Source organism: Hyla sarda, chromosome 1 (genome assembly GCF_029499605.1).
Source record: "Hyla sarda isolate aHylSar1 chromosome 1, aHylSar1.hap1, whole genome shotgun sequence".
Classification (NCBI taxonomy): Eukaryota; Metazoa; Chordata; class Amphibia; order Anura; family Hylidae; genus Hyla; species Hyla sarda.
In genome coordinates this window covers 573,801,115-573,828,863 of record NC_079189.1, presented here as the reverse complement: position 1 = coordinate 573,828,863, position 27,749 = coordinate 573,801,115, and the positions used below count along the sequence as shown (strand labels likewise).

General features: G+C 41.9%; 2 protein-coding genes across 5 annotated transcripts in view; one reads left to right on the top strand and one right to left on the bottom strand.

Annotated features, from left to right (window-relative positions):
• Positions 1 to 27,749, bottom strand: part of LOC130294379 (tetraspanin-36-like) — an 88,875-nt gene that overhangs the window by 31,502 nt on the left and 29,624 nt on the right. The window contains exon 1 of one of the 2 annotated variants that reach the window (XM_056544090.1): positions 335 to 471. The exons of the other annotated variant lie outside the window; for it this stretch is intronic. The gene's annotated coding sequence lies outside the window, so the exon portion shown is untranslated. Of the gene's footprint in view, positions 1 to 334; positions 472 to 27,749 lie in introns of those variants that run through there. 2 annotated transcript variants of the gene reach the window in all.
• Positions 355 to 27,729, top strand: CFAP53 (cilia and flagella associated protein 53). 3 transcript variants are annotated; one of them, XM_056544012.1, is made up of 9 exons: positions 355 to 609; positions 1,338 to 1,433; positions 2,973 to 3,202; positions 5,201 to 5,374; positions 5,532 to 5,835; positions 5,915 to 6,133; positions 9,032 to 9,248; positions 12,131 to 12,233; positions 27,288 to 27,729. In XM_056544012.1, exons 1-9 carry the CDS (start codon positions 478 to 480, stop codon positions 27,526 to 27,528), a joined length of 1,716 nt encoding a protein of 571 aa, XP_056399987.1. In that variant the 5' UTR covers positions 355 to 477; the 3' UTR covers positions 27,529 to 27,729. The 3 variants fall into 3 exon arrangements, with proteins under 3 accessions (XP_056399987.1, XP_056399996.1, XP_056400007.1); XM_056544021.1 differs by having other exon boundaries at positions 550 to 571; XM_056544032.1 differs by having other exon boundaries at positions 565 to 586.

Here is a 27,749-nt window from a genome sequence, read left to right as displayed (position 1 = left end):
ATAAAAAAAGGTAAAAATAAAAAATCGTCACATCTTTACCGGGTTAAAAGAAGACTTGGCTAAGCAAAGGCGAGGAAGAAAAAATGAAAACGCCAAAAAACGAAGAAAAAAAATGCTGCGTCCTTTAAGGGCTTAAGCAGGAGTGTGGCGCCTGCAGCTTGAGCTTTACTAGCTCCAAAGGTAATCCGGCCCTGGCAAAGTGCCCCCTTGGTGACCCAAAGTGACCCAAAGGACCCATTGAAGGACTGTCTCTGGCTGTGAGTCAGTGTTTCCCAATGCTGGGGGTTGTAGTTTTGAAAGTAGGGAAACATTGAAGTGAGCTGTAGTTCCTTACCAGGACCACTAGGGGAACACTAACTCCTCGCTAAGAGATAGGAAATCCTCCTTTTCTACAGCCAGGCTTCTGCTGTGTATAAGTCAGCGCTACACGAGCGCCATCTGCTGTCATCTTAACGGTATATCCGCCTTAGCGTCCACATGTTTGAACCTCGGTTGCCTGGATACCCGCTCGGTACGTCACTTCCGGAGTCGGTGTTGCCCGGTAACCGAATCAGCTGCGTCCCTGGCTCAGGTGGGACTGAGAGCGGTGTGTGTCCCCCGGTAGTGACGGTAACTAAGCGTCTTTATAGTGTATAGATGATGAACTACAACTCCCAGCATGCCCTTCCATGGGATCACATTGCTTTAATTTATTATTAATGTATGTTTCAATGTATGGCAGTGGTCTCCAAAGTGTGGACCTCCAGATGTTGCAAAACTACAACTCCCAGCATGCCCGGACAGCCAACGGCTGTCCGGGCATGCTGGGAGTTGTAGTTTTGCAACAGCTGGAGGTCCACACTTTGGAGACCACCGATGTATGGGGTGGCATGTGCCCGACACACGGGAGATGTATTAATATTGTTGTAATCTGCATTGATTATACGAAAAAAAAAAATAATAATTTGCGCAAATTGTGCCACTTTTTTGTTTTTTTTTCTCTTCCTTTTTTATGTTTCATTTTTCACTTCCTTTTTTAATGTTTTCTCTCCCTTATGTTGTGTTCACAAGGAGAGATGTGTAGGCAAAATGGCTTCAAAAGTAAAATAAAATAAAAAAAATTCTAAAGCGCCATTTTACAGTGATTTACTGCAATTTGCAGAAATAGTAAAAACTGAGAACGTGATAAAAAAAAAAAATACCGCCCACCTCTATACATTGCATTACATACAATAAACGCATAATAAATTTGGAGCACGCACTGTACTCCGTTTTATGGCGCCATTCTGGTGTATTCTGCTTTGTGGTGATCGTAGGGTTCTACGCGCTCTCAATCGTCATCTCTGTTTTCTCCGCAGACATCGCACAGGAGGGGAGACGCCATGCTGGTCAGTCAGAGGAGCCGACCCCGCTGCAGGGAGGTGACGGGTCCGGCCCCGCACAATGTGGCGGTGGTAAGTTACCAGGAAAACTCTTGTATAATGTTCAACAAGGGATAACCCATCTGGTATTACCTGAGTACTGTATGGCGATATTATCTGGGCACAGTGTGAAGGTATTATTGCACACTATGATGATATTTGGGCAGTGTGTGTTGGATGATTTATGGCAGTGGGCACTCTACAATATTCTTTTGGCACTGTGTGGTCATATTGTTTGGTACCATATAGTAGCATTGTTTTGCAACTTATGGCGGTATTATTTGTTACTGTATGGCAGTTTAGCACTGTATGGCAGTACTGTTGACATTCTTTGTCAGTATTGATTGCCACTGTATGGTGGTATTGTTTGGCTCTGTATGTTGGTATTGTTTGTTACCGTATGGCAGTATTGTTAGGCTCTGTATGGAAGTATTTTTTGTTTCTGTATGTCAGTATAGTTTGGCACTGAAGGGAAGTATATTTTTTGGCCCTCTATGGCAGTACTGTTTGGCACTCTATGGTGATATTGTTTGACACTATATGGCAGTATTGTGTGACACTGTATGGCAGTATAGTTTGACACTCGAAGGCGGTATTGTTTGGCACTATATATTGGTATTGTTTGACACTCTATGGCAGTATTGTTAGGCTCTGTATGGAAGTATTTTTTGTTTCTGTATGTCAGTATAGTTTGGCACTGAAGGGAAGTATATTTTTTGGCCCTCTATGGCAGTACTGTTTGGCACTCTATGGTGATATTGTTTGACACTATATGGCAGTATTGTGTGACACTGTATGGCAGTATAGTTTGACACTCGAAGGCGGTATTGTTTGGCACTATATATTGGTATTGTTTGACACTCTAAGGCAGTATTGTTTGGCTCTGTATGTTGGTATTGTTTGACACTATGGCAGTATTGTTTAGCACTTTATGGCGGTATTGTTTGTTACCGTATGGCAGTATGGTTTGGCCCTGTATGGCAGTACTGTTTGGCACTCTATGGTGGTATTGTTTGGCACTCTATGGCGGTATTGTTTGGCACTCTATGGCAGTATTGTGTGACACTATGGCAGTATAGTTTGACACTCTAAGGCGGTATTGTTTGGCACTATATATTGGTATTGTTTGACACTCTAAGGCACTATTGCCTCTATGGCGGTATTATTTGGCACCGTGGTGTTGTTGTTGCAAAACTACAACTCTCAGCATGCCCTGCAGCCTTTGGCAGTTTAAAGTTGTAGTTTAGTAACAGGCGGAGGCACAATGGTTGGGAAACACTGCTGTATGTCCAGGACCATCTTTCATTATGATTGGACAATGGTAAAGCATTTTTTTTGGGGGGGGACACCTGCTTTGGGAACTTTATGGTGACGTTATATGGGCAGAACATAGAGCCCTTCTCCGATGTCAGCCCTGATGTTTATAGGCTGGGATGGATGCATAATAAATAACCCATGGGGCAGGTCAATCTGGGTGAAGAAAATCATTATAGGAAAATCAGTATTAACCTCTGCTTGGGGGATATGCTGCATGCACAGATAGTATCACAGAAACTGCTCTTCTCTACACAGAAAGCCAAGCTTCCTTCCAGCCGACCACACGACTACATCACCCTGGAGAGAAGACGCCGCGATGAAGTCCGGGACCAGATGCTGGACTTCACCAAAGACATAGACTTCAAAGAGATGAAGAGCAAATGGGAGAGGATCACAGACCGGAAGATGCTGCACAACAGGGTGCAGAGGAAGGTGTATGAGACCATGGCAGAGTACAGGATGCACATAGAGGAGCGGAGAGACCGGTGAGCACCACGGGATACACAGGAACCAGAGCGCTAGGGACCAGTGGCACCATATTGGCTGAATATTGATGTGAACACTTCTCAAGAGATAAAGAAAAGGCACAACACCCCATAACAGTGTCAGTCACGGTAACCCCATAATAGTGTGTCAGTCACAGTATATCTGTATCATTCTCAGCCACAGTACCTGTATAACAGTGTCGGACAAAGTTCCTTCATACCAGTGTCAATCACAGTACCTTTATACCAGTAGCAGTCATAGTGCCTCCATAACAGTGTCATCCATAGTACCTCCATAGCAGTGTATCAACCATGGTATCTCCATAACAGTATCATCCACAGTACCTCCATAACAGTCACACAATTTCCATTGTCAACCACAGTACCCCAATATAAAGCATGTGTAGAAGTAGGCAAGAAGAGACCAGAGGACAGTGCCTCGTGCATTACTTACTCCCAATAAACAGAGAGAAAAGGGGGGGGGGCCTACAGAGAGGGGGATGCAGGCTCTGTAGAATGGCGAGAATACGCATATCACCCCGTAGAGGGGTATGAGGAGATCATATGGATCCTGTGCAGCCCAGAAGGTCCCAGGAACAACCAACTGGTGTCCTGTAGTACTACAAGGAAGAGGAGTGAAGAAAAGGCTTTGGCAACAGGCACTCAGGGGTCCAATGGAAGTATCACACTCGAATCACGGAGATAAAGTATTCAGCAACTTTTGATGTACAGCAATAACGCGTCACGGGGTTATTCTACCCTTTCTTCAGATTGACAGAGTACATCTGAAGAAACTCTGTCAATCTGAAGAAAGGTTAGTAAAACCCCGAAACGCGTTATTGCTGTACATCAAATAAAGTTGCTGAATACTTTATCTCCGTGATTCGAGTGTGATACTTCCATTGGACCCCTGAGCGCCTGCTGCCAAGGCCTTTTCTTCACTCCTCTTCCCAATATAAAGCAGCCACAGTAACTCCAAAACATGACTGCCACAGTTCTACATAGCAACGTCAGTCTAAGTTTGCAAAACATTGTTAATATCTTTATCCCTATAACAGTGCAAACCCATTGGCTCCTCTTTGTGTAGTACAGTCAGCTCCTTCTTGTGTATTACTGTTAGCTCCTCCTTGTACAGTACGGTCAGCTCCTCCTTGTGTAGTACGGTCGGCTCCTCCTTGTGTAGTACGGTCGGCTCCTCCTTGTGTAGTACGGTCGGCTCCTCCTTGTGTAGTACGGTCGGCTCCTCCTTGTGTAGTACGGTCGGCTCCTCCTTGTGTAGTACGGTCGGCTCCTCCTTGTGTAGTACGGTCGGCTCCTCCTTGTGTAGTACGGTCGGCTCCTCCTTGTGTAATAAGGTCGGCTCCTCCTTGTGTAGTATAGTTATCCCCTCCTTGTGTAGTACATTCATCCCCTCCTTGTGTAGTACGTCGGCTCCTCCTTGTGTTGTACGGTCATCCCTTCTTTGTGTAGTACTGTCATCCCTTCCTTGTGTAGTACTGTCATCCCTTCCTTGTGTAGTACTGTCATCCCCTCCTTGTGTAGTACGGTCATCCCCTCCTTGTGTAGTACGGTCATCCCCTCCTTGTGTAGTACGGTCATCCCCTCCCTGTGTAGTACGGTCATCCCTTCCCTGTGTAGTACGGTCATCCCTTCCTTGTGTAGTACGGTCATCCCTTCCTTGTGTAGAATGGTCGGCTCCTCCTTGTGTAGTACGGTCATCCCTTCCTTGTGTAGTACGGTCGGCTCCTCCTTGTGTAGTACGGTCGGCTCCTCCTTGTGTAGTACGGTCGGCTCCTCCTTGTGTAGTACGGTCGGCTCCTCATTGTGTAGTACGGTCGGCTCCTCCTTGTGTAGTACGGTCGGCTCCTCTAACCCCTAGATTTTAGCTTCCCTAATACAGAACTCTTTAGCTGTGACACTACCCCTCTCTTTTTGTACCATCATGTAGTTATCATTGGATATGTTGCTGTAGATCACCATTATTTACTTATCTTTCAGACTTAAGGAATTGTTGGAGACAGAAGAGCTGGAGCACATAAAACAGATGGAGTCCATGGAGGAGACCACCCTGGAGAGACAAGCTAAGATGAGAGAGCGGGCTAAGAGTCTGAGGGAGAAAAGGGAGAAAGAAAGGCTAGCAATCGTGGCAGAGAAGCGTGATCAGCAGTTCAGGTACCTCTCTTAGGGGACATCCTTATGGTTTTACTGTATTTAAACCAGCGCATTCATGTAAACAAAGCATTAAAATATACTGTAACACATTAAGGTCAGTCCAGAAGTAGAGACCTGGCCTGTAACATTCACTGTGACCTATATCATTGCTCTTCAGGGAACAGTGTGAAGAGTTACGAGCTCTAAAGTCAAAGATGCATCGGGATGAGGTGTGTACAGAGAGGATGGCGCAGCTGGTACTGAAGGAAGAACTGGAGAAGCAGAGGAAGGAGGAGGACATGCTCTTTGCCGAGCTCTGGGAGAGGGATAGACTGGCCAAAGTAGAACACGAGGAGAAGAAAACCCAACGGCAGATGGAGCTGAACAGAGAAATGGTAGATGTTCTGCAAGCCCAAAGGGCCGCTGCCGAGGCTCAGAGGATGGAAGAGAAGAGGCTGAAAGAAGAGGAGGCGCACTTACTGGTAATGTTTTGTTCTGCCAAGGTGTATAGTAATGGAAACCAGTAGAGGAATATCATTAATAATATTGTAACACCCGCAGGTGGAGCAGCGGAAGCTGATGAAGCTTGAGGATGAACGCGCTCTGCGGGAGAAGCAACAGAAGCAGTCACAGGTCAGGAACATGTTGGATCGTTCTGTCCGTCTTAAGATGAAGCGTCTGGCCCAAGAACAGCAGGAGGAGCTAGCTCTAGACATGAAGATCATGGAGCAAATTATGCAGGACAGTCACGATGACACTGAGGAGAAACGCCTGCGCAAGGTAGGCTCTGGTTATTGGCCATTTATGAAAAGCATGACATGTTCATTGTATAACCTTTGGTCCAATTCACCATTTAAAGGGGCACTCCGGTGGAAACCTATTTTTTTTTTGTTAATCAACTGATGCCTGGTCTGGAAAGACCTACTCCAAAGTGTATGGAGAGTAATAGTTTGTCTGACACACGGAATGTAATTCTAACTACTATGTGGGCTTCCTTGTATCTATACTATCCCATTATTGTGTATAAATAACAGGGTCTAAAGAGAATTGTTTTATAATGTGTAATTTACTTAAGAAGACATTAGAAAGGTAGGAAGGGTTCCACTTAAAGGGGTACTCCCTGGGGGAAACTTTATTTATTTTATTTTTTTTTTTTTTTAAATCAACCGGTGCCAGAAAGTTAAAAAGATTTGTAAATTACTTCTATTTAAAAATCTTAATCCTTCCAGTACTTATCAGCTGCTGTATACTACAGAGGGCGTTCTTTTCTTTTTGAATTTCCTTTCTGTCTGACCACAGTGCTCTCTGGTGACACCTCTTTCCATTTTAGAAACTGCCTGGAGCAGGAGAGGTTTGCCATGGGGATTTGTTCCTACGCTAGACAGTTCCCAAAATGGACAGAGGTATCAGCAGAGAGCACTGTGGTCAGACAGAAAATAAATTCAAAAAGAAAAGAAACTTCCTCTGAAACATATAGCAGCTGATAAGTACTGGAAGGATTAAGATTTTTAATCAGAGGTAATTTACAAATCTGTTTAACTTTCTGCCACCAGATGATTAAAAAAAATGTTTTCCACCAGAGTACCCCTTTAACCCCTTAATGACGCAGGACGTAAATGTACGTCCCGTCCTGGTGATGTGATACTTAACGCACCAGGACGTACATTTACGACCTGAGCATAACCGCGGGCATCGGAGCGATGCCGGCATCATGCGCGGCAGGTCCCGGCTGTGGATCGCAGCCAGGGACCCGCCGGTAATGGCGGACACCCTTGATCCCGCGGATGTCCGCCATTAACCCCTCAGATACCTTGATCAATACAGATCACGGCATCTGCAGCATCGCAGTCATTTAACAGGATGATCGGATCGCCCGCAGCGCTGCCGCGGCGATCCGGTCATCCGGCACGGCAGACGGAGGTCCGCTCACCTGCCTCCGCTGTCTTCCGGGAGTCTTCTGCTCTGATCTGCCTTCCCGCAGACCAGAGCAGAAGATGACCGATAATGCTGATCAGTGCTATGTCCTATACATAGCACTGAACAGCATTAGCAATCGAATGGTTGCTTATAGTCCCCCTATGGGGACTATAAGTGTGTAAAAATAAAAGTAAAAAAAAATGTGAAAAACCCCCTCCTCCAATAAAAACGTAAATTGTCCCATTTTCCCTATTTTACCCCCAAAAAGTGTATTTTATATACATATTTGGTATCGCCACATGTGTAAATATCCGTACTATTAAAATAAAATGTAAATGATCCCGTACGGTGAACGGCATGAACATAAAAAAAAAAAAGTCCAAAATAGCTGCTTTTTTTTATAACATTTTATTCCCAAAAAAATTAACAAAAAATGTAATAAAAGTTTTGTATCAGCAAATATGGTATTAATAAAAAGTACAGATCACGCCGCAAAAAATGAGCCCTCATACCGCCGCTTATACGGAAAAATGAAAAAGTTATAGGTCTTCAAAATAGGGGGATTTTAAACGTACTAATTTGGTTAAAAAGTTTGCGTTTTTTTTAAGCGCAACAGTAATAGAGAAGTGTATAATCATGGGTATCATTTTAATCGTATTGACCAGAGAATAAAAAACACACGTCATTTTTACCATAAATTGTACGGCGTGAAAACAAAACCTTCCAAAATTTACAAAATTGCGGTTTTCTTTTTAATTTTCCCACACAAATAGTATTTTTTTGGTTGCGCCATACATTTTATGGTAAAGTGAGTGAAGGCATTACAATGGACAACTGGTCGCGCAAAAAACAAGCCCTCATACTAGTCTGTGGATGAAAATATAAAAGAGTTATGATTTTTTGAAGGGGAGGAGGAAAAAACGAAAGCATAAAAATAAAATTGTCTGAGTCCTTAAGGTCCAAATGGGCTTAGGGGTTAAATCCTTTACAATGGGCACATCAAAATGTAAAAAAATGTCTGCTTACAGTTACCTATTGGGGGAGGTTACTGCATGTGCATTTATATAGCAACTACAGAAATCTATAAAAATCCATAGGTAACGTATGGATAACCCAACAGATTAAAGGGGTACTCCGGTGGAACCCTTTTTATTTTTATTTTTTTATTTTTATTAATCAACTGGTGCCAGAAAGTTAAACAGATTTGTAAATTACTTCTATTAAAAAATCTTAATCCTTCCAATACTTATTAGCTGCTGACTACTACAGAGGAAATGGTTTTCTTTTTGGAACACAGAGCGCTCTGCTGACATCATGACCACAGTGCTCTCTGCTGACATCTCTGTCCATTTTAAGAACTGTTACAGAGTAGGAGAAAATCCCCATTGCAAACATATGCTGCTCTGGTCATTTCCTAAAATGGACAGAGATATCAGCAGAGAGCACTGTGCTCGTGATGTCAGCAGAGAGCTCTGTGTTCCAAAAAGAAAAGAATTTCCTCTGTAATATTCAGCAGCTAATAAGTACTGGAAGGATTAAGATTTTTTAATAGAAGTAATTTACAAATCTGTTTAACTTTCTGGCACCAGTTGATAAGTTTTCCACCGGAGAACCCCTTTAAGAGAACTCCAGTAAAACAACCTAATTAAGATATTTTATGAAAGAAATCAAACTTCTGAGATGTCTGGATTATCAGGTGCCAGACGAATGGACTTCCTGTGCGCAATTGTCCTTTAACACAACACTCACTCTTTCCCCTAGATGGAGCTACAGAGAGAGCAGCAGATATACAGGCAGTACCTGGCACAGCAGCTGGAGGAGGAGAAGAGGCAAGAAAAGGAGATGGATAAATTGATTGAGGCAGAGCTGGAAAAATCCTGGGCAAAGCGGGCAGAACAGCTTCGTCTGGAGAAGGAGGCCCGGAACCGCCTGATGAAAGACGTCATGGAGACCAGAAGACAACAGATTACAGAGAAGTGTACGGAATATTCTTGTCTGGTATCTTCATGGTGTAGGACAGTAATGGTCACCCGACATTATGGGGGTCACAGATGGTGGACAGGTGGTCATGCTTACACCATCATTTCCGGTTCAGTAAATAGATATAGAATTGGCTGTACTGAAAGGATACCTAGCATTTTAATAAGCCTAGTGACATGTCAGTATTGGTGTTGTCCAAGTACTGAGACCCCCACCGATCACTAAAACGAAGGGGCAAAAGTGAGCCCTGTTTGTTTATACTTCTCGCTCTTCGGAAAGTAAAGTGTGCAGTGTACAGATTTATAGAAAGTCTTCTACATCTATCTATCTATATATATAAAACTCAACGTATGTGTGTGTGTATGTTCCACAAAAACTTTCAAACGGCTAAAGATATTAACATGAAACTTGGCACACATGTTACTTATATGTCATAGGATAGGTGATTTAACCCTTACTCACCCCCATTTGCCAGGGGCTTATGTTTAAAGTCCCATGCAAGCCAATGGGAAATATATGTTACCGCATAACTTCCAAACGGCTGTAGATATTTCAATAATACTTGGTCACATGTTACTTAGTTGTCCACTTAAAATATAGGATAGTTAATTTAACCCTTAACTACCCCCATTTGTGAGGGTCGGGTTTTTTGTTTAAAATCCCATGCAAATCAATGGGAAATGTATGTTCCCATATAATTTCTGTACGGCTGGATATATTTCAATACCTGGTACACATATTACAGGTCGGGATAGGAGGTCGACATAGGAGGTCGGGATAGGAGGAAGGGATAGGAGGATGGGATAGGAGGACCAGGACAGGAGGACCATATTACAGGTCGGGATAGGAGGTCTGGATAGGAGGTCGAGATAGGAGGTTGGGATAGATGGACTGGATAGGAGGTCGGGATAGGAGGTCGGGATAGGAGGACGGGATAGAAGGACGGGATAGAAGGACGGGATAGGAGGACGGGATAGGAGGACGGGATAGAAGGACGGGATAGAAGGACGGGAAAGAAGGACGGGATAGGAGGACGGGATAGAAGGACTGGATAGAAGGATGGGATAGGAGGACGGGATAGAAGGGCGGGATAGGAGGACGGGATAGGAGTTCGAGGTATGAGGACAGAATATGGGGTTGGGATATGACAACAATATATGGTGATGGGATATGAAGTCAAAAGCTTCCTTCTTTGTTGATTTTTCTCCCCAACAAGGATTAGGAAGGAAAAAACGGGCAACGCCAACGTGTGTGTGTGTGTATGTACGTATATATGTATGTATATATGTATGTATGTGTGTATATATGTATGTATATATATGTATGTATGTGTGTGTGTATGTATGTATATATGTATGTATGTGTGTATATAAGTATGTGTGTATGTATGTGTATATGTATGTACGTATATATGTATGTGTGTATGTTCCACAAAAACTTTTAAACGGCTAAAGATATTAACATGAAACATGGCACACATGTTACTTATATGTCAACAACAAACATAGGATAGGTGATTTAACCCTTACTCACCCCCATTTGCCAGGGGCGGGGCTTATGTTTAAAGTCCCATGCAAGTCAATGGGAAATATATGTTACCGCATAACTTCCAAACGGCTGGAGATATTTCGATAATACTTGGTCACATGTTACTTATATGTCCACTTAAAATATAGGATAGTTAATTTAACCCTTAACTACCCCCATTTGTGAGGGTCGGGGTTTTTGTTGCGCGTCTCTGCACCCTTTCCAGTTCCACAGTGTCCCTTTTATGTACAGGCGACCAAAACTGAACAGCATATTCCAGGTGAGGCCGTACCAATGCTTTATAAAGGGGGAGTATTATGTCCCTGTCCCTTGAGTCCATGCCTCTTTTGATACATGACAATATCCTGCCGGCTTTGGAAGCAGCAGCCTGACATTGCATGCTATTCTGTAGTCTGTGATCTACAAGGACACCCAGATCCTTCTCTACCAGTGACTCTGACAGTTTAATCCCCCCTAAGACATACGATGCATGCAGGTTATTAGTACCCAGATGCATAACTTTACATTTATCCACATTGAACCTTATTTGCCAAGTGGATGCCCAGACACTTAGTCTATCCAAGTCATCTTGTAACCTATACACATCCTCTATAGACTGTACCGTGCTACAAAGCTTGGTGTCATCTGCAAAGATAGAAACAGAGCTGTTAATGCCATCCTCTATATCATTGATAAATAAATTAAACAACAGCGGTCCCAGTTTATTTTCCTCCCCAACAAGGATTAGGAAGGAAAACCGGGCAACGCCAGGTACTCAGCTAGTCCCCTATAAATCTGTATACTGCTCATATGAGAGGTGAACCGAAACAAAGGGAGGCCTGAGCACCTGGACCCCCACTGGTCGAAACTTTTCAAAAGTTTGTTAAAACTGAAACCTGTAAGTCTGTACCAATTTATGTGTCTTAACTTTTGAGTTCCTGTTGCCACCCCCCCAACCCCCCAAGGTCACAACTACAGCCCGTCAAACAGCGATAACACAAGGCTGCCGAATACAATGCCATCTACATGTGCTCCAAGGGAGCAGCCAGCCATATTTCCCTATAGATCAGTGTTTCCCAACCAGGATGCCTCCAGCTGTTGCAAAACTACAACTCCCAGCATGCCCGGACAGCCTTCGGCTGGAGGCACCCTGGTTGGGAAACACTGCTATAGATATATAGGATGTCAGATGTGATCCAGATGACAGTTACATCACTGTGGTGGTGACATCACGACAGTGTTCCTTGGATGGCATCTATAGCATTGTGTTTCCAGTGACAGAACAAGTTTTGTTGGGAAATTTCGAAACCACACTGTACACTGAGCTCTCCTTCTATTCTTCTGTTTTTCTAGTGGAGCGAAATGCCAAAGAACAGGAAGAACTTGCACATGATAAAGAACTTCTGGAAAAGGCGATTGCTGAACACAAACAGCTTGAAATGGAAAGAAATGCAAGGTAAGGGCTACAGCTATAGTTGTGCTTGGGGTCCGCAAAACGTCACGTACGCCGCGCCAGTAGGTGCAGAGGCGTTATATACCCCAGCCTCCTACCCACAACTCTTTAACACCCTCCTAGAAATGCAGGGGGCGGAGAATACTCACGCCCCTCGCACAAATACAGCCTGATAGGCTTAATACTTGTGCTCGGGGCTTCACACTCGTGCTCGTGATTACAACGATACATACATACCTGTATGAAAGAAATTGAACTTAACAAAGTGGTCAGATTTGTGCCCATAACTGTGATGGAGGGCAAAAAGTCAACCTGTAGGAAAATGACAGAATTTATAATCATGAACCAATACCACAACCCTAACACAAAACCCAATTTAGACTCTAAATTGAGACAGAAAATAGAATCTGCGAACTAGCTGTCCTAGTAATCGAAGCCTAGTACTGAAGAGCTGTGTTAGTCACGCTCACTGTGTAATAAATGACCAGCACGGAAACAGGATCAGGCTGAAATACTAGCTGATAAATGCCTCTTTAACTTTCTTGCCTATGCCATCATGGCAAGAGTGGAACCAATAGATACCTGTCAGGCATAATATGCAGCTATCCAGTCCCTGCTATTAAGCATCAAAAATAAACTGTTAGCAAAATGACACACAACAACAACTACATGACAGACCATTGGTGATAACCTTGTGGCGCCATATCGCCTGTAAATCAAACAACACTTGAATAATCACCTTACCTGAAGACTAAACCATACCTTAAATTGCCAAGCTTCCGACTCAAAACTGGTCTCAGGAGTGGCGTCCCGGTACGAGTGACCGATCCTTTCATTGCCATCATGCCTGAAGACATGACAGGTCTTTGCATAACCATCATTCCTGTAGACGTGACAGTTCTTACGTAAACCATTGTGCCTGTAGAATAGACAGGTCTTGCGTACCATCATGCCTATAAATGTGCCAGGTCTTAGCGTAATCATTGTGCCTGTAGACGTGACAGGTCTTGCATAATCATCATTCTTTTTGCAACCACCTGTGTGTCATGACACTATTGCAGACGTGGCAGGTATGAAGGGTATACAACCATCTATGTGTTGTGATGTTGTTGCTCTGAAGACGTGCCAGTAACATCAACTGTGCAGTGCATCCCCCTGCAGACGTGGCAGGTATAACAGGTATACAACCACCTATGTGTCGTTATGTTGTTACTCTGAAGATGTGTCAGTAACGACTATGCAGTGCATCCCCCTGAAGACGTGGCAGGTATGAAGGGTATACATACCGCCTATGTGTCATGATGGTGTTGCTCTGAAGACGTGTCAGTAACAACAACTGCGCAGTGCAGCCCCCTGCAGATGTGGCAGGAGGTATGTTGGGAAAACAACCCTTATGTGTCATGATGTTATTTTGCTGGAGACGTGTCTGAAATAATAACATAGTGCGTGCCCTTGGACAAAAAGATTAAAAGGTAGAGGCTCAATATCAGATGTCAACATACAAGTGCTAATATGTGACCGCATTACTAACTTAGTGACTAAAATATGGTACAACTGAGCTGCAGGAGCGAATGCCGATATAACAGCGTAGTAGCGTATGTACGAGATATGAACTGTAACATGCGAGGTAAACTAATGTTTGTGTAGTGTGCTGCTCCAATCCTAGCAATGAGTGAGACTGACTTGGTGGCGTACATGATGCAATTAGTATTGCTAGTAAATCTATGACTCCGCTGTAATAGTAATAAATAGCCGGAACTTCTGCTGAAACTAACAGACATAGTAGCACAACTGGAAAACATATGCGTGATTTCAAAAATGTCTAACACATGCGTGGGGTGACAGCTGTAGTAGTGCGAGTGTGTTATTCAATGTATAGATGTAATGAAACTATCAAGAGTATGCATGTAAATTCCAGCATCGACGTCTGTATGTAAACCTATCTAATCTATGCACAGTAAATGGTCATGGACCTATGACTAATATGAAGGTTAAAAACCTATATATAGTAAAAATGCTGTGTATGACTGCACAGTGTAAAAGAACATAAAATGCTATCAATACTAACAGTATAGTAGTATAAATATTATGAATGTATTCCCGGAATGAATGCTATGCAGTTATGTACCATATGAATACTATAAGCCAATAAAACAGTATAAATGCTATGAGCGTATGTACCTTTAAAGCTATGAGTGTATGTACCGATATGCGTGAAAGTACCGTAAATGATGAACGAATACCGTATAACAATACAAGCAAAAGTACCATATAAGCTATTATGTATGTACAGTATAAATACTATAAGCGTGCGCATAGTATAAAACTACAAGCATATATGCCATATAAATGCTATGAGCATATGTACATTATAAAAGTAATACTATGAGCGTATGCACAGCACAAATGCCACGAGCATCCGAACAGCACAAATGCCATGGGCGCACAAACAAATGCTACAAGCACATGAGCGCATACGGAGCGCAAACGTATGACAGTATAAATGACATGAGAATATGGACAGTATAAATGCCATGAGCGTAAGGACAGTGAAGCCATAAACGTATCTGCAGTATAATACTATAAATGTATGAACCGTATAAATGCCATGAGCGTATGAGCAGTGTAAATGCCATGAGTTAGTGAACAATATAAAAGCCATGAGCACGTGAACAATATATGAGCGTGTGAACAATATAAATGCCGTGAGCATATGAACAGTATAAATACCATGAGCGTATGAACAGTATGAATGCCATGAGTGTGTGAATGCTATAAACGTATGAACAGCATAGATGCTATGAGCATATGGACAGTATGAATGCCATGAGTGGATGGACAGTAAAGCCATAAACGTATGAATAGTATAAATACCATGAGCCTATGAACTATATAAATGCCATGAGCGTATAAACAGTATGAAAGCTGTGAGCGTATGAACAGTATGAATGCCATGAGCATATGAACAGTATAAATGCCATGAGCGTATGGACGGTATGAATGCCATGAGCATATGAACAGTATGAACACCATGAGCGTATGAACGGTATAAATGCCATGAGCGTATGAGCGGTATAAATGCCATGAGCGTATGAACGGTATAAATGCCATGAGCGTATGAGCGGTATAAATGCCATGAGCGTATGAGCGGTATAAATGCCATGAGCGTATGAGCGGTATAAATGCCATGAGCGTATGAACGGTATGAATGCCATGAGCGTATGAACGGTATGAATGCCATGAGCGTATGAACGGTATGAATGCCATGAGCGTATGAACGGTATGAATGCCCTGAGCGTATGAATCAGGCGCAGGCAATGGATAGCAGTAGTGCAGCAATGCTGGTGAGGGTATTCGTATGAATAAAGGATCGATGTGAGAGTAACCAAGGTCATTTAATCTGAATAACGCGTTTCAACGCCAGAGCAGGCGTCTTCCTCAGGTTCACATAAATAATACAAATATACATATTTTATACGACAAAGTACCGTATTCCTGAAGGCAATTGATCCACATCACACCACAAAAACCTGGCTCCAGGGAAGGGCGGAAGTCACGTCACGCCACAGGACTGGGCTCCGAGAGAAAGGGCGGAAGTAAATCAAGAGGCCAAAGGAACGGGAACTGTCACGGAACAAAACAAGTAAAGAAAAATACATAAAAATACATAAGAATTATAATAGAAGAAAGCCTAATGCATACTAAAAGACGATATAGATGGCACAGACAAGAAATTAGTAAAATAAAATAAACTATACTGTATTCTCAATGGTCTCATTTAACCCATCCGGATGCAGACATTTTAATTTATAAATCCAATAAGATTCTTTATTAATTAATTTTTGGAAACGATTGTGTGTGTCCACTGGTATTCTATCTATAATAATTAATTTTGGTAATTCCGGATTCTTATCATGCGAATGCGCAAAGTGGCGCGATACGCTATGTAAGGGAAAACCTTTCCGATTATTAAATCGGTGAGTATTCATGCGGGACCGCACCGTCTGAACGGTGCGGCCCACATACTGTAATTTGCACGGACATTCTAACAGATAAACGGCATAATCTGTTGCACAATTAAAATTGTTTTTTATGGAAAATGATTCAGATGTAATATTGGATTGGAACAGACTACAATTATCCTGAATAATGTTACAACATAAGCAACGTGATTTATTGCACTTATTATTGCATTTATCATTCCTAGACTTTTTAAAACCTTTATTTGTAGGTATATCATTCTTTAATTTACTAGGGGCCAGGTAGTTACGTAGGGACATAGGTTTTCTATATGTGATTCTTGGATGAATAGGTACCAGATCTTTTAAAATAGGGTCCTTTCTCACTATTGGCCAATGTTTATTTAAAATTCTGCGAATAGATTGAGATGCACAATTAAACGTAGTTATGTTTGATATCATCATTCTGCGTATTTCTAACTGGTTTGTTTATAATTTGTGTTAAATCTTTTTGCTTAAGATCTTTAGTTTTATTATACGCTTGTGCCAGAATCTGTTGGGGATATCCCTTTTCAATAAATCTCTCTCTTAATATACCCGACTGAATTTTAAAATCAGTGTCATCTGAACAGTTTTTACATATTCTGTGCAAGGGATAAGTAATAATGAGTGTCAGATAAAATATTAGCTGCCTCCTTAAGGTATGAAGTTCTATATCGATTGGCTCCCCCTCTGCAACCCCTGGTGCGTGTTTTCTTTTTTACTGGTTTGTGTGTTGCAATTCGGGATGATGTCGGAAAGAAGCTGGTGATTTTCCCTTGGAGGGGGCTCGATAGGGTTGGTACCAGTTGTACAACATCCACATGGACCGGTCGGGAGACTAAAAAAGACGAGTGGGTAGATGTAATAGAAATAGAGTCTGATGTGAGTGTTTGTTCAAGGATATTGTCCTTAGAACTATTAACGATGCAAGTATTGTCATGTGTGGTTAAAATAGATAAATCTAATAAATCTTATTGATGGTCTATATTGGCTTGTTCCAATACTGGTGAGTTACCACTCAAAGGGCTGAGTTTAACGCTCTGCGTGTCTACGTCAACCCTACCGGTATTGGCATAAATTAAATTAGTGACTGTATCGGGGTGAATTAAGCCCGTAGCTAAAAGGTTGCAAGCAGAAACAATGTCAGTAGTAACAACATCATTCCTAGTTGGAATCACAATGGGGGGCCCAATGTTAGGTTTATTAGCCTTATTAACCTCTTGGACATTAATCTCATCTTGAACAATAATTGTCTTATTTTTGGGAGTGGATTTTTTTGTTTGAGGAGTTGATAATAGTTCTAAGACCATTAGAATTTTATCGTTTAGTGCATCCTTGGTTATAAGGTTTTTTATAATTGTGATGGTTGTTAGAATAACTAAACCCGTTAGTAGAATGATTGTTAGTGGAAGGTTCGTTGGTCTGATCCACGGTATTGGAAGCAGTACCCCTATCAGTCCCTTGTTCAGCAGAAGCTGAAACATGGATATTTTTCTTTGGCCATTTACGTATTTGGTTAGTCGCATAGTCATCACGGTCACGTACAAATTTTTGTACTTTTTGGTTAATCAGATCTGTCTCAAATCTATTTAATCTCATCATTACATTACTGTCCATTTTGTGGAATTCTACAAAATGCTGATAGTTATACAATTTATCCATACACATTCTAGCTTGTGAAATGAGGTCGGATGCCACCATTTGTCTTTTGGCGGCTAATCGGACCATCATTTCCCTGGATACCGACTCCATGAAATCTTCCCAGTCATTTGTAAAACTGGTGTCATTTTTGAAAGATGACTCGAAAGGCATCCGAAGACCTCTAGGAGCGATTTTTTTCTTGTATAGCTTCAGAAACATGACATCACCATTATGCTGCACTTCACTTTTACAGATGTCCTCAAATTCCAAAAATAAATCTGTCATAATTTTGAACTCAGAACTAGGTACATGTTCAGATGTAGTATCAACAACCACCGAGCTTTTCAAAGTCACTCCAACCAACTGTTTGATCAAAGTGTCCCGAGTTACAGAGCGGTTGACAAAAAATGCCATAATAACGGAATAATGTGTGGATGAGAAATTAGAATGAGCAATTGCAAGTCTACCAGTATCTAATGAATAATAGTGGTCAAACCGTAAGCGACAGTTCACATTCACAGCTTCATATGGAACAAGCCACGATGTGGTCCCAGAATCGGCTCAGGAAGGCCTTTTTAAAGGGTAGAATAATATATGCACTGGTGCAGCTCCGAACTCTACTTCGGTAGAGAGTCCTCTTCAAAAGCAGGACTGTAGAAAATACAAAAAACAGACACAGAGAGCGCTCCGCAGTGCAATTAAAAGGGGGATAAAAGACGCATGTATAATAGGTTGCGCTTACCCGAGAAGTTGTGCTGACAAGCAGGCACAACTCTGGTGAAAGTGTGGATAATAGGTTCCAATGTGCAGCCTATCCCTCTCCACCACAGCGTGGTGTGCAATATTCCAAATAATCCTCCAAACCACTAGGGATTAATGTGAGAGTAACCAAGGTCATTTAATCTGAACAATGCGTTTCAACGCCAGAGCAGTTGTCTTCCTCAGGTTCCCATTTTTTTAGACCTTCCTGACAACTACTCGTTTCTCACGTTAGATGTGTCGTCACTATAATCTAATATTGATAGCACTTTAGGCATTCAGGCCATTTTACATTTTTTACAACCCGATGAAGTCTTGAATATGGATCAATGTGATTTTTTAACTGAAGGTATTCGATTTATTCTAGAACATAATTTTTTTAGTTTTAATGGTCAGGTTTTTAGGCAGATTAAAGGCTGTGCGATGGGGACTCGTTTCGCCCCTAGTTATGCTAATTTGTTTATGGGGAGATTCGAGTCCCAATATATCGCACAGCCTGACTCTCCATTTTTTAAGTTCATATTTTTTTTTATAGACGATACATTGACGATCTTTTTATTTTATGGACTGGCACACAACAACAAGCATTAGATTTTGTTAATTTTATTAACAACAATACATATGGACTTACGTTTACCCCTCATTTTTCACAATCATCCGTGCAGTTTCTTGATTTGGAGTTTTTTAAAACCTGTAATGGTATTTTGAAGACAACATCTACCGATTTAAAAAAAGTTTTTAACAGTTTTTTAGATTTCCGGAGTTGTCACTATCCTAAATGGCTCCGGAATGTGCCCTATGGGCAATATTTAAGAATACATAAAAACTGTTAAGATGACACTGATTTTAAAATTCAGTCAGGTATATTAAGAGAGAGATTTATTGAAAAGGGATATCCCCAACAGATTCTGGCACAAGCGTATAATAAAACTAAAGATCTTAAGCAAAAAGATTTAACACAGATTAAAAACAAACCAGAATGATGATATCAAACATAATTTTTTAACTACGTTTAATTGTGCATCTCAATCTCTTTGCAGAATTTTAATTAAACATTGGCCAATAGTGAGAAAGGACCCTATTTTAAAACATCTGGTACCTATTCATCCAAGAATCACATATAGAAAACCTATGTCCCTACGTAACTACCTGGCCCCTAGTAAATTAAAGAATGATATACCTACAAATAAAGGTTTTAAAAAGTCTAGGAATGATAAATGCAATAATAAGTGCAATAAATCACATTGCTTATGTTGTAACATTATTCAGGATAATTGTAGTCTGTTCCAATCCAATATTACATCTGAATCATTTTCCGTAAAATCAATTTTAATTGTGCAACAGATTATGCCGTTTATCTGTTAGAGTGTCTGTGCAAATTACAGTATGTGGGCCGCACCGTTCAGACGGTGCGGTCCCGCATGAATACTCACCGATTTTAATATTCGGAAAGGTTTTCCCTTGCATAGTGTATCGCGCCACTTTGCGCATTCGCATGATAAGAATCCGGAATTACTAAAATTAATTATTATAGATAGAATACCAGTGGACACACACAATCGTTTCCAAAAATTAATTAATAAAGAATCTTATTGGATTTATAAATTAAAATGTCTGCATCCGGATGGGTTAAATGAGACCATTGAGAATACAGTATCGTTTATTTTATTTTCCTAATTTCTTGTCTGTGCCATCTATATCGTCTTTTAGTATGCATTAGGCTTTCTTCTATTATAATTCTTATGTATTTTTATGTATTTTTCTTTACTTGTTTTGTTCCGTCACAGTTCCTGTTCCTTTGGCCTCTTGATTTACTTCCGCCCTTTCTCTCAGAGCCCAGTCCTGTGGCGTGACGTGGCTTCCGCCCTTCCCTGGAGCCCGTTTTTTGTGGCGTGACGTGGATCAATTGCCTTCAGGAATACGGTACTTTGTCGTATAAATATGTATATTTGTATTATTTATGTGAACCTGAGGAAGACGCCTGCTCTGGCGTTGAAACGCGTAGTTCAGATTAAATGACCTTGGTTACTCTCACATCGATCCTTTATTCATACGAATACCCTCACCAGCATTGCTGCACTACTGCTATCCATTGCCTGCGCCTGATTAATCCCTAGTGGTTTGGAGGATTATTTGCAATATTGCACACCACGCTGTGGTGGAGAGGGATCGGCTGCACATTGGAACCTATTATCCACACTTTCACCATAGTTATGCCTGCTTGTCAGCACAACTTCTCGGGTAAGTGCAACCTATTATACATGCGTCTTTTATCCCCCTGTTAATTGCACTACGGAGCGCTCTCTGTGTCTGTTTTTTGTATGAGCATATGAAGGGTATGAATGCCATGAGCGTATGAATGCCATGAGCGTATAAACGGTATGAATGCCATGAGCGTATGAACAGTATAAATACCTTGAGTACAATACAACAGTATATGGAAATGTATGTTGCAGAGGCATATAGAAAAGATGTAGTGTACACTATACTGAAAATATGAAGGGCTAGTAACACTAAAGGTAACGGGACCATACAATATGCATGCACTGTAACACTGCACTGTGCACACAGGTTTAGAGGGAATAAGAACTAAGTATAGCTACACAGACGGTAAAAAGGCAGGCGGTGTATACAAGCTCTGACGAGGCTGCAGCATAGTAATCCCTGAATTCTACACGGGTGCACCAGAATGACGTGAGAGACACAGGAGAGAACCGGCAGCTATGAGACTGGGGGGGGGGGTGTACTGGGGGTAACGAGCACAGGTCAGGCCACTCTTTACCCCCGGTACACCCGCCCGTGTCATAGCTACTGGTTCTCTCCTGTGTAGAATTCAGTGATTACTATGCTGCAGTGGGGCAAAAAAGTATTTAGTCAGCCACCAATTGTGCAAGTTCTCCCACTTAAAAAGATGAGAGAGGCCTGTAATTTTCATCATAAGTATACCTCAACTATGAGAGACATAATGAGAAAAAAAAAATTTGTAAGAATTTATTTGCAAATTATGGTGGAAAATAAGTATTTGGTCAATAACAAAAGTTCATCTCAATTCTTTGTTATATACCCTTTGTTGGCAATGACAGTGGTCAAACGTTTTCTGTAAGTCTTCACAAGGTTTTTACACACTGTTGCTGGTATTTTGGCTTATTCCTCCATGCAGATCTCCTGTAGAGCAGTGATGTTTTGGGGCTGTGACTGGGCAACACTGATTTTTAACTCCCTCCAAAGGTTTTCTATGGGGTTGAGATCTGGAGACTGACTAGGCCACTCCAGGTCCTTGAAATGCTTCTTACAAAGCCACTCGTTAGTTGCCCAGGCAGTGTGTTTGTGATCATTGTCATGCTGAAAGACCCAGCCACGTTTCATATTCAATGTCCTTGCTGATGGAAAAAAGTTTTCACTCAAAATCTCACAATACATGGCCCCATTCATTCTTTCCTTTAAACGGATCAGTCGTCCTGGTCCCTTTGCTTAAAAACAGCCCTAAAGCATTATGTTTCCACCCCCATGCTTCACAGTAGGTATGGTGTTCTTTGGATGCAACTCAGCATTCAAACACGACGAGTTGAGTTTTTTAGCAAAAAGTTCTACTGTGGTTTCATCTGATCACATGACATTCTCCCAGTCCTCTTCTGGATCATCCAAATGCTCTCTAGCAAACTTCAGACGGGCCCGACATGCACTGGCTTAACCTCTTGGGGAAGTAGGGCGTATGCATACGCCCTGCATCCCCGATCCTTAAGGACTCAGGGCGTACCTGTACGCCCAGAGTATTTCCGGTCCGGTTTTCCGGGTCAATCGGGTCTCTGGTGACCCAGAAAAAAAAGGGTGAATGGGGCTGTCCGAGTTCCAACTACAACTCCCAGAATGCCCTTTGGTAGTCTGTGCATGCAGGGGGTTGTAGTTATTCAACAGCTGGAGGCACATTTTTTCTATGAAAAAATGTGCATCCAGCTGTTGCATAACTACAACTCCCAACATGCACAGACTACCAAAGGGCATGCTGGGAGTTGTAGCAGTGTGCCTCCAGCTGTTACAAAACTACAACTCTCGGCATGCCCTTCGACTGTCAATGCATGCTGATTGTTGCAGTTTTGCAACAACTGGAGACACATTGGTTGTGAAACCGAGTTTCTTACCTAACTCAGTGTTTTGCAACCGGAGTGCCTCCAGCTGTTGCACAACTACAACTCCCAGCATGCACGGTCTGTCAGTACATGCTGGGAGTTGTAGTTTTGCAACAGCTGGAGGTTTGCCCCTCCCATGGGAATGTAAAGGGTACATTCACACAGGTGGGTTTACAGCAAGTTTTCTGCTGCAAGTTTGAGATGCAGCAAATTTTCCGCCACAGCTCAAACTCCCAGCGAGAAACTCATTGTAAACCCGCCCGTGTGAATGTACCCTAAAAACACTACACTGCACCTGCACCAAATAAAAAGTAAAACACTACATATACCCCTACACAGTCCCCCCCCCCCCTACCCCCAATAAAAAATAAAAATAAAAACGTCTTGTACGGCACTGTTTCCAAAACTGAGCCTCCAGCTGTTGAAAAACAACAACTCCCAGTATTGCCGGACAGCCACTGACTGTCCAGGCATGCTGGGAGTTTTGCAACAGCTGGAGAGACCCTGTTTAGCAAACACTGCCATAGGGTATTTTTGTAGTGGATTCAAATCCCCAATTTGGGCCTCAAATGCGCATTGCGCTCTCTCACTTCAGAGCCCTGTCGTATTTCAAGGAAACAGTTTAGGGCCACATAGGGGGTATCTCCGTACTCTGGAGAAATTGCGTTACAAATTTTGGGGGGCTTTTTCTCCTTTTACCCCTTATGAAAAGGTAAAGTTGGGGTCTACACCAGCATGTTAATGTAAAAAAAAATATTTTTACACTAACATGCTGGTGTTGTCCAATACTTTTAATTTTCACAAGTGGTAAAAGGAAAAAAAGACCCCCAAAATTTGTAATGCAATTTCTCCTGAGTACAGAACTACCCCATATGTGGGCGTCAAGTGCTCTGCGGGCGCACAACATGGCTCAGGAGTGAGAGCGTGCCATGTACATTTGAGGTCTAAATTGGTGATTTGCACAGGGGTGGCTGATTTTACAGCGGTTCTGACATAAACGCAAAACAATAAATACCCAGATGTGACCCCATTTTGGAAAGTACACCCCTCACGGAATGTAACAAGGGGTATAGTGAGCCTTAACACCCCAAAGGTGTTTGACAAATTTTCGTTAAAGTTGGATGTGAAAATGAAAAAAATTAAATAGGAAAAAAGCCTCCCAAAATTTGTAGCCCCATTTGTAGAACATTCCCCATGTGTGGACGTAAAGTGCTCTCCTGGCGCACTACAATGCTCAGAAGAGAAGGAGCGCCATTGGGCTTTTGGCAAGAGAATGTGTCCGAAATTGGAGGCCCTGTGTGTTTACAAAGCCCCCATAGTGCCAAAACAGTGGACCCCCCTCCACATGTGATCCCATTTTGGAAACTACACCCCTCACGTAATGTAATAAGGGGTACAGTGAACATTTACGCCCCAAAGGTGTCTTACTGATTTTTGGAACAGTGGTCTGTGAAAATGTGACCTGTGGTCTGTGACCAGTGGGGTGTAAATATTCACTGCACCCCTTATTAAATTCTCTGAGGGGTGTAGTTTCCAGAATGGGGGTCACATGTGGGGGGGTCCACTGTTCTGGCACCACGGAGGGCTTTGTAAATGCACATGGCCTCCCACTTATATTCCAACCAAATTCTCTCACCAAAAGCTCAATGGCGCTCCTTCTCTTCTGAGCATTGTAGTTCGCCCGCAGAGCACTTTACTCCACATATGGGGTATTTTCATACTCAGAAGAAATGAGGTTACAAATTTTGGGAGGTTTTTTCTCCAATTACCCCTTGTGAAAATTAGAAATTTGCGGTAACACCAGCATTTTAGTGAAAAAATGTTTTCATTTTCATGTCCAACTTTAGTGGATTTGTCAAGCACCTGTGGGGTGTTAAGTCTCACTGTACCCCTTGTTACATTCCTTGAGGGGTGCAGTTTCCAAAATAGTATGCCATGTGTTTTTTTTATTTATTTTTTTGCTGTTCTGGCACCATAGGGGCAAATGCGACATGCCCCCCAAAAACCATTTCAGCAACATTTCCTTTCCAAAAGCCAAATGTGACTCCTCTTCTTCTGAGCATTGTAGTTTGCCCGCAGTGCACTTGACGTCCACACATGGGGTATTTCCATATTCAGAAGAGATGGGGTTAAAAATTTTGGGGGGCATTTTCTCCTTTAACCCCTTGTAAAAATGTAAAAAAAAAAAATTGTGAAAAAAAAATTCATTTACACATCCGATTTTAACAAAAAGTCGTCAAACACCTGTGGGGGTGTTAAGACTCAGCGGGCCCCTTGTTAAGTTCCTTGTGGGGTGTAGTTTCCAAAATAGTATGCCATGTTGTTGTTTTTTTTGGTGTTCTGGCACCATAGGGGCTTATTAAATGTGACATGTCCCCCAAAAACCATTTCAGAAAAACTCACTCTCCAAAATCCCATTGTTGCTCCTTCCCTTCTGAGCATTGTAGTGCACTTACAGAGCACTTGACATCCACATATGAGGTATTTCGTTACTCGAGAGAAATTGGGTTACAAATTTTGGGGGGCTTTTTCTTCTTTTACCCCTTGTGAAAATTTCAAAAACTGGGTCTACAAGAACATGCGAGTGTAAAAAATGAAGATTTTGAATTTTCTCCTTCACCTTGCTGCTATTCCTGTGAAACGCCTAAAGGGTTAACACACTTACTGAATGTCATTTTGAATACTTTGGGAGGGGTGTAGTTTTTATAATGGGGTAATTTATGGGGTATTTCTAATATGAAGACCCATCAAATCCACTTCAAAACTGAACTGGTCCCTGAAAAATTCAGATTTTGAAAATGTTATGAAAAATTGGAAAATTGCTGCTGAACTTTGAAGCCCTCTGATGTCTTCCAGAAGTAAAAACATGTCAACTTTATGATGCCAACATAAAGTAGACATATTGTATATGTGAATCAATATATATAATTTATTTGGAATATCCATTTTCCTTACAGGCAGAGAGTTTTAAAGTTAGAAAAAAGCTAAATTTTCTAAATTTTCATGAAATTTTGGGATTTTTCACCAAGAAAGGATGCAAGGAACGACGAAAATTTACCACTAACATAAAGTAGAATATGTCATGAAAAATCTCGGAATCAGAATAAAATGTAAAAGCATCCAAGCGTTATTAATGCATAAATTGACAGTGGTCAGAAGGGCTGAGTCCTTAAGGTGAAAATAGGCTGAGTCCCTAAGGGGTTAAGGAGGGGGACACATCTGGCACTGTATGATTTGAGTCCCTGGCGGTGTAGTGTGTTACTGATTGTAGCCTTTAAAACTTTGGTCCCAGCTCTCTGCAGGTCATTCACTAGGTCCCCCTGTGTGGTTCAGGGATTTTTGCTCACCGTTCTTGTGATCATTTTGACACCACAGGGTGAGATCTTCCGTAGAGCCCCAGATGGAGGGAGATTATCTGTGGTCTTGTATGTCTTCCATTTTCTTATAATTGCTCCCACAGTTTCTTTACACCAAGCTGCTTGCCTATTGCAGATTCAGTCTTCCCAGCCTGGTGCAGGTCTACAATTTTGTTTCTGGTGTCCTTCGACAGCTCTTTGGTCTTGGCCATAGTGGAGTTTGGAGTGTGACTGTTTGAGGTTGTGGACAGGTGTCTTTTATACTGATAACAAGTTCAAACAGGAGTCATCAATACGGGTAACGAGTGGAGGACAGAGGAGACTCTTAAAGAAGAAGTTTCAGGTCTGTGAGAGCCAGAAGTCTTGCTTGTTTGTAGGTGACCAAATATTTATTTTCCACCATAATTTGCAAATAAATTCTTTAGAAATCAGACAATGTGATTTTATGGATTTTCTTTTTCTCATTCTGTCTCTCATAGTTGAGGTATACCTATGATGAAAATTACAGGCCTCTCATCTTTTTAAGTGGGAGAACTTGCACAATTGGTGGCTGACTAAATACTTTTTTGCCCCACTCTATCTACTTATTTTTCTTTAATCCTCACTATTTCCTATTTTTGGATGACATTTTGGTGGCTTCAGAACCAATAGAGTTCTGGTCTCATCCTACATTGGTATTAACATACAATTGTCGTCCTGGAACCAATGCATATTGTAACCTGAGGGACCACTGTATGTAGTTGTAGCTGTACCATGTAATTCAGCCCAGCCCAACTCAAAAGTGTTTACCTTGGCCAACACCTTACTGGCACCAATGCCCTATTCTTCATGCGATGAAGAATATTTCAGGTTTGTTTTCTCTCTGTGACCCGATGACATCAGTATGTGTATGCTTGATACCTGTTCTGTATTATATATGTTGCCAACACGAATAGTTATAATTGTATCATTATACTACTATACTATTCTTTTACACTTGTGATTGGTTTCCTTAAAACTTTATTAGGTTTTTCTCGATTCCTAGCTAGGGGAAGGGTGTTTGCTGCTGCATATTTTCCTACCTATTAAAGTCAATGGGTAGCAAAATAAGCTGCAGAAAATACGCAGCAAAATATGGCACGTGACACCCTACCCTTAGTGTGTTATATAATACATTTCTCACTTTTTGTACAGGCAAATGAAGAGCGCCAAGCAGTATCAGCAGCAGCTCCTTTCCCAGGTAGCCTATCATCAGCTACAGCGGGAGGCCGAAAAAGAGATGGAGCAGAGCGAATACGAAGCTGGATTACACGCCGAGAGGTCCTATCAGCAGAAGCTGCAGGATATCCTCTCCAGACCTTATGTCCGGCAGGAACATATTCATCCCCTGAGGAGGACGCGGATCTCCAGCCCCAAAGACTGGTTACCACAGTGACCGTCCCCAAATGATTCTCCATACCAGGCAGCAGATTCATCACTGATCACTTCTGTTGTTGAATACACATAGACCCAGTGGGGGGAAGGGGGATACTGAGATGATTTCAAGGTACACAGTTGCAGCAAAGTTTCATTAAAGTCGATTAAAGGGGTACTCTGGTGGAATTTTTATTTTTAAAACAACTGGTGCCAGAAAGTTAAACAGATTTGTAAATTACT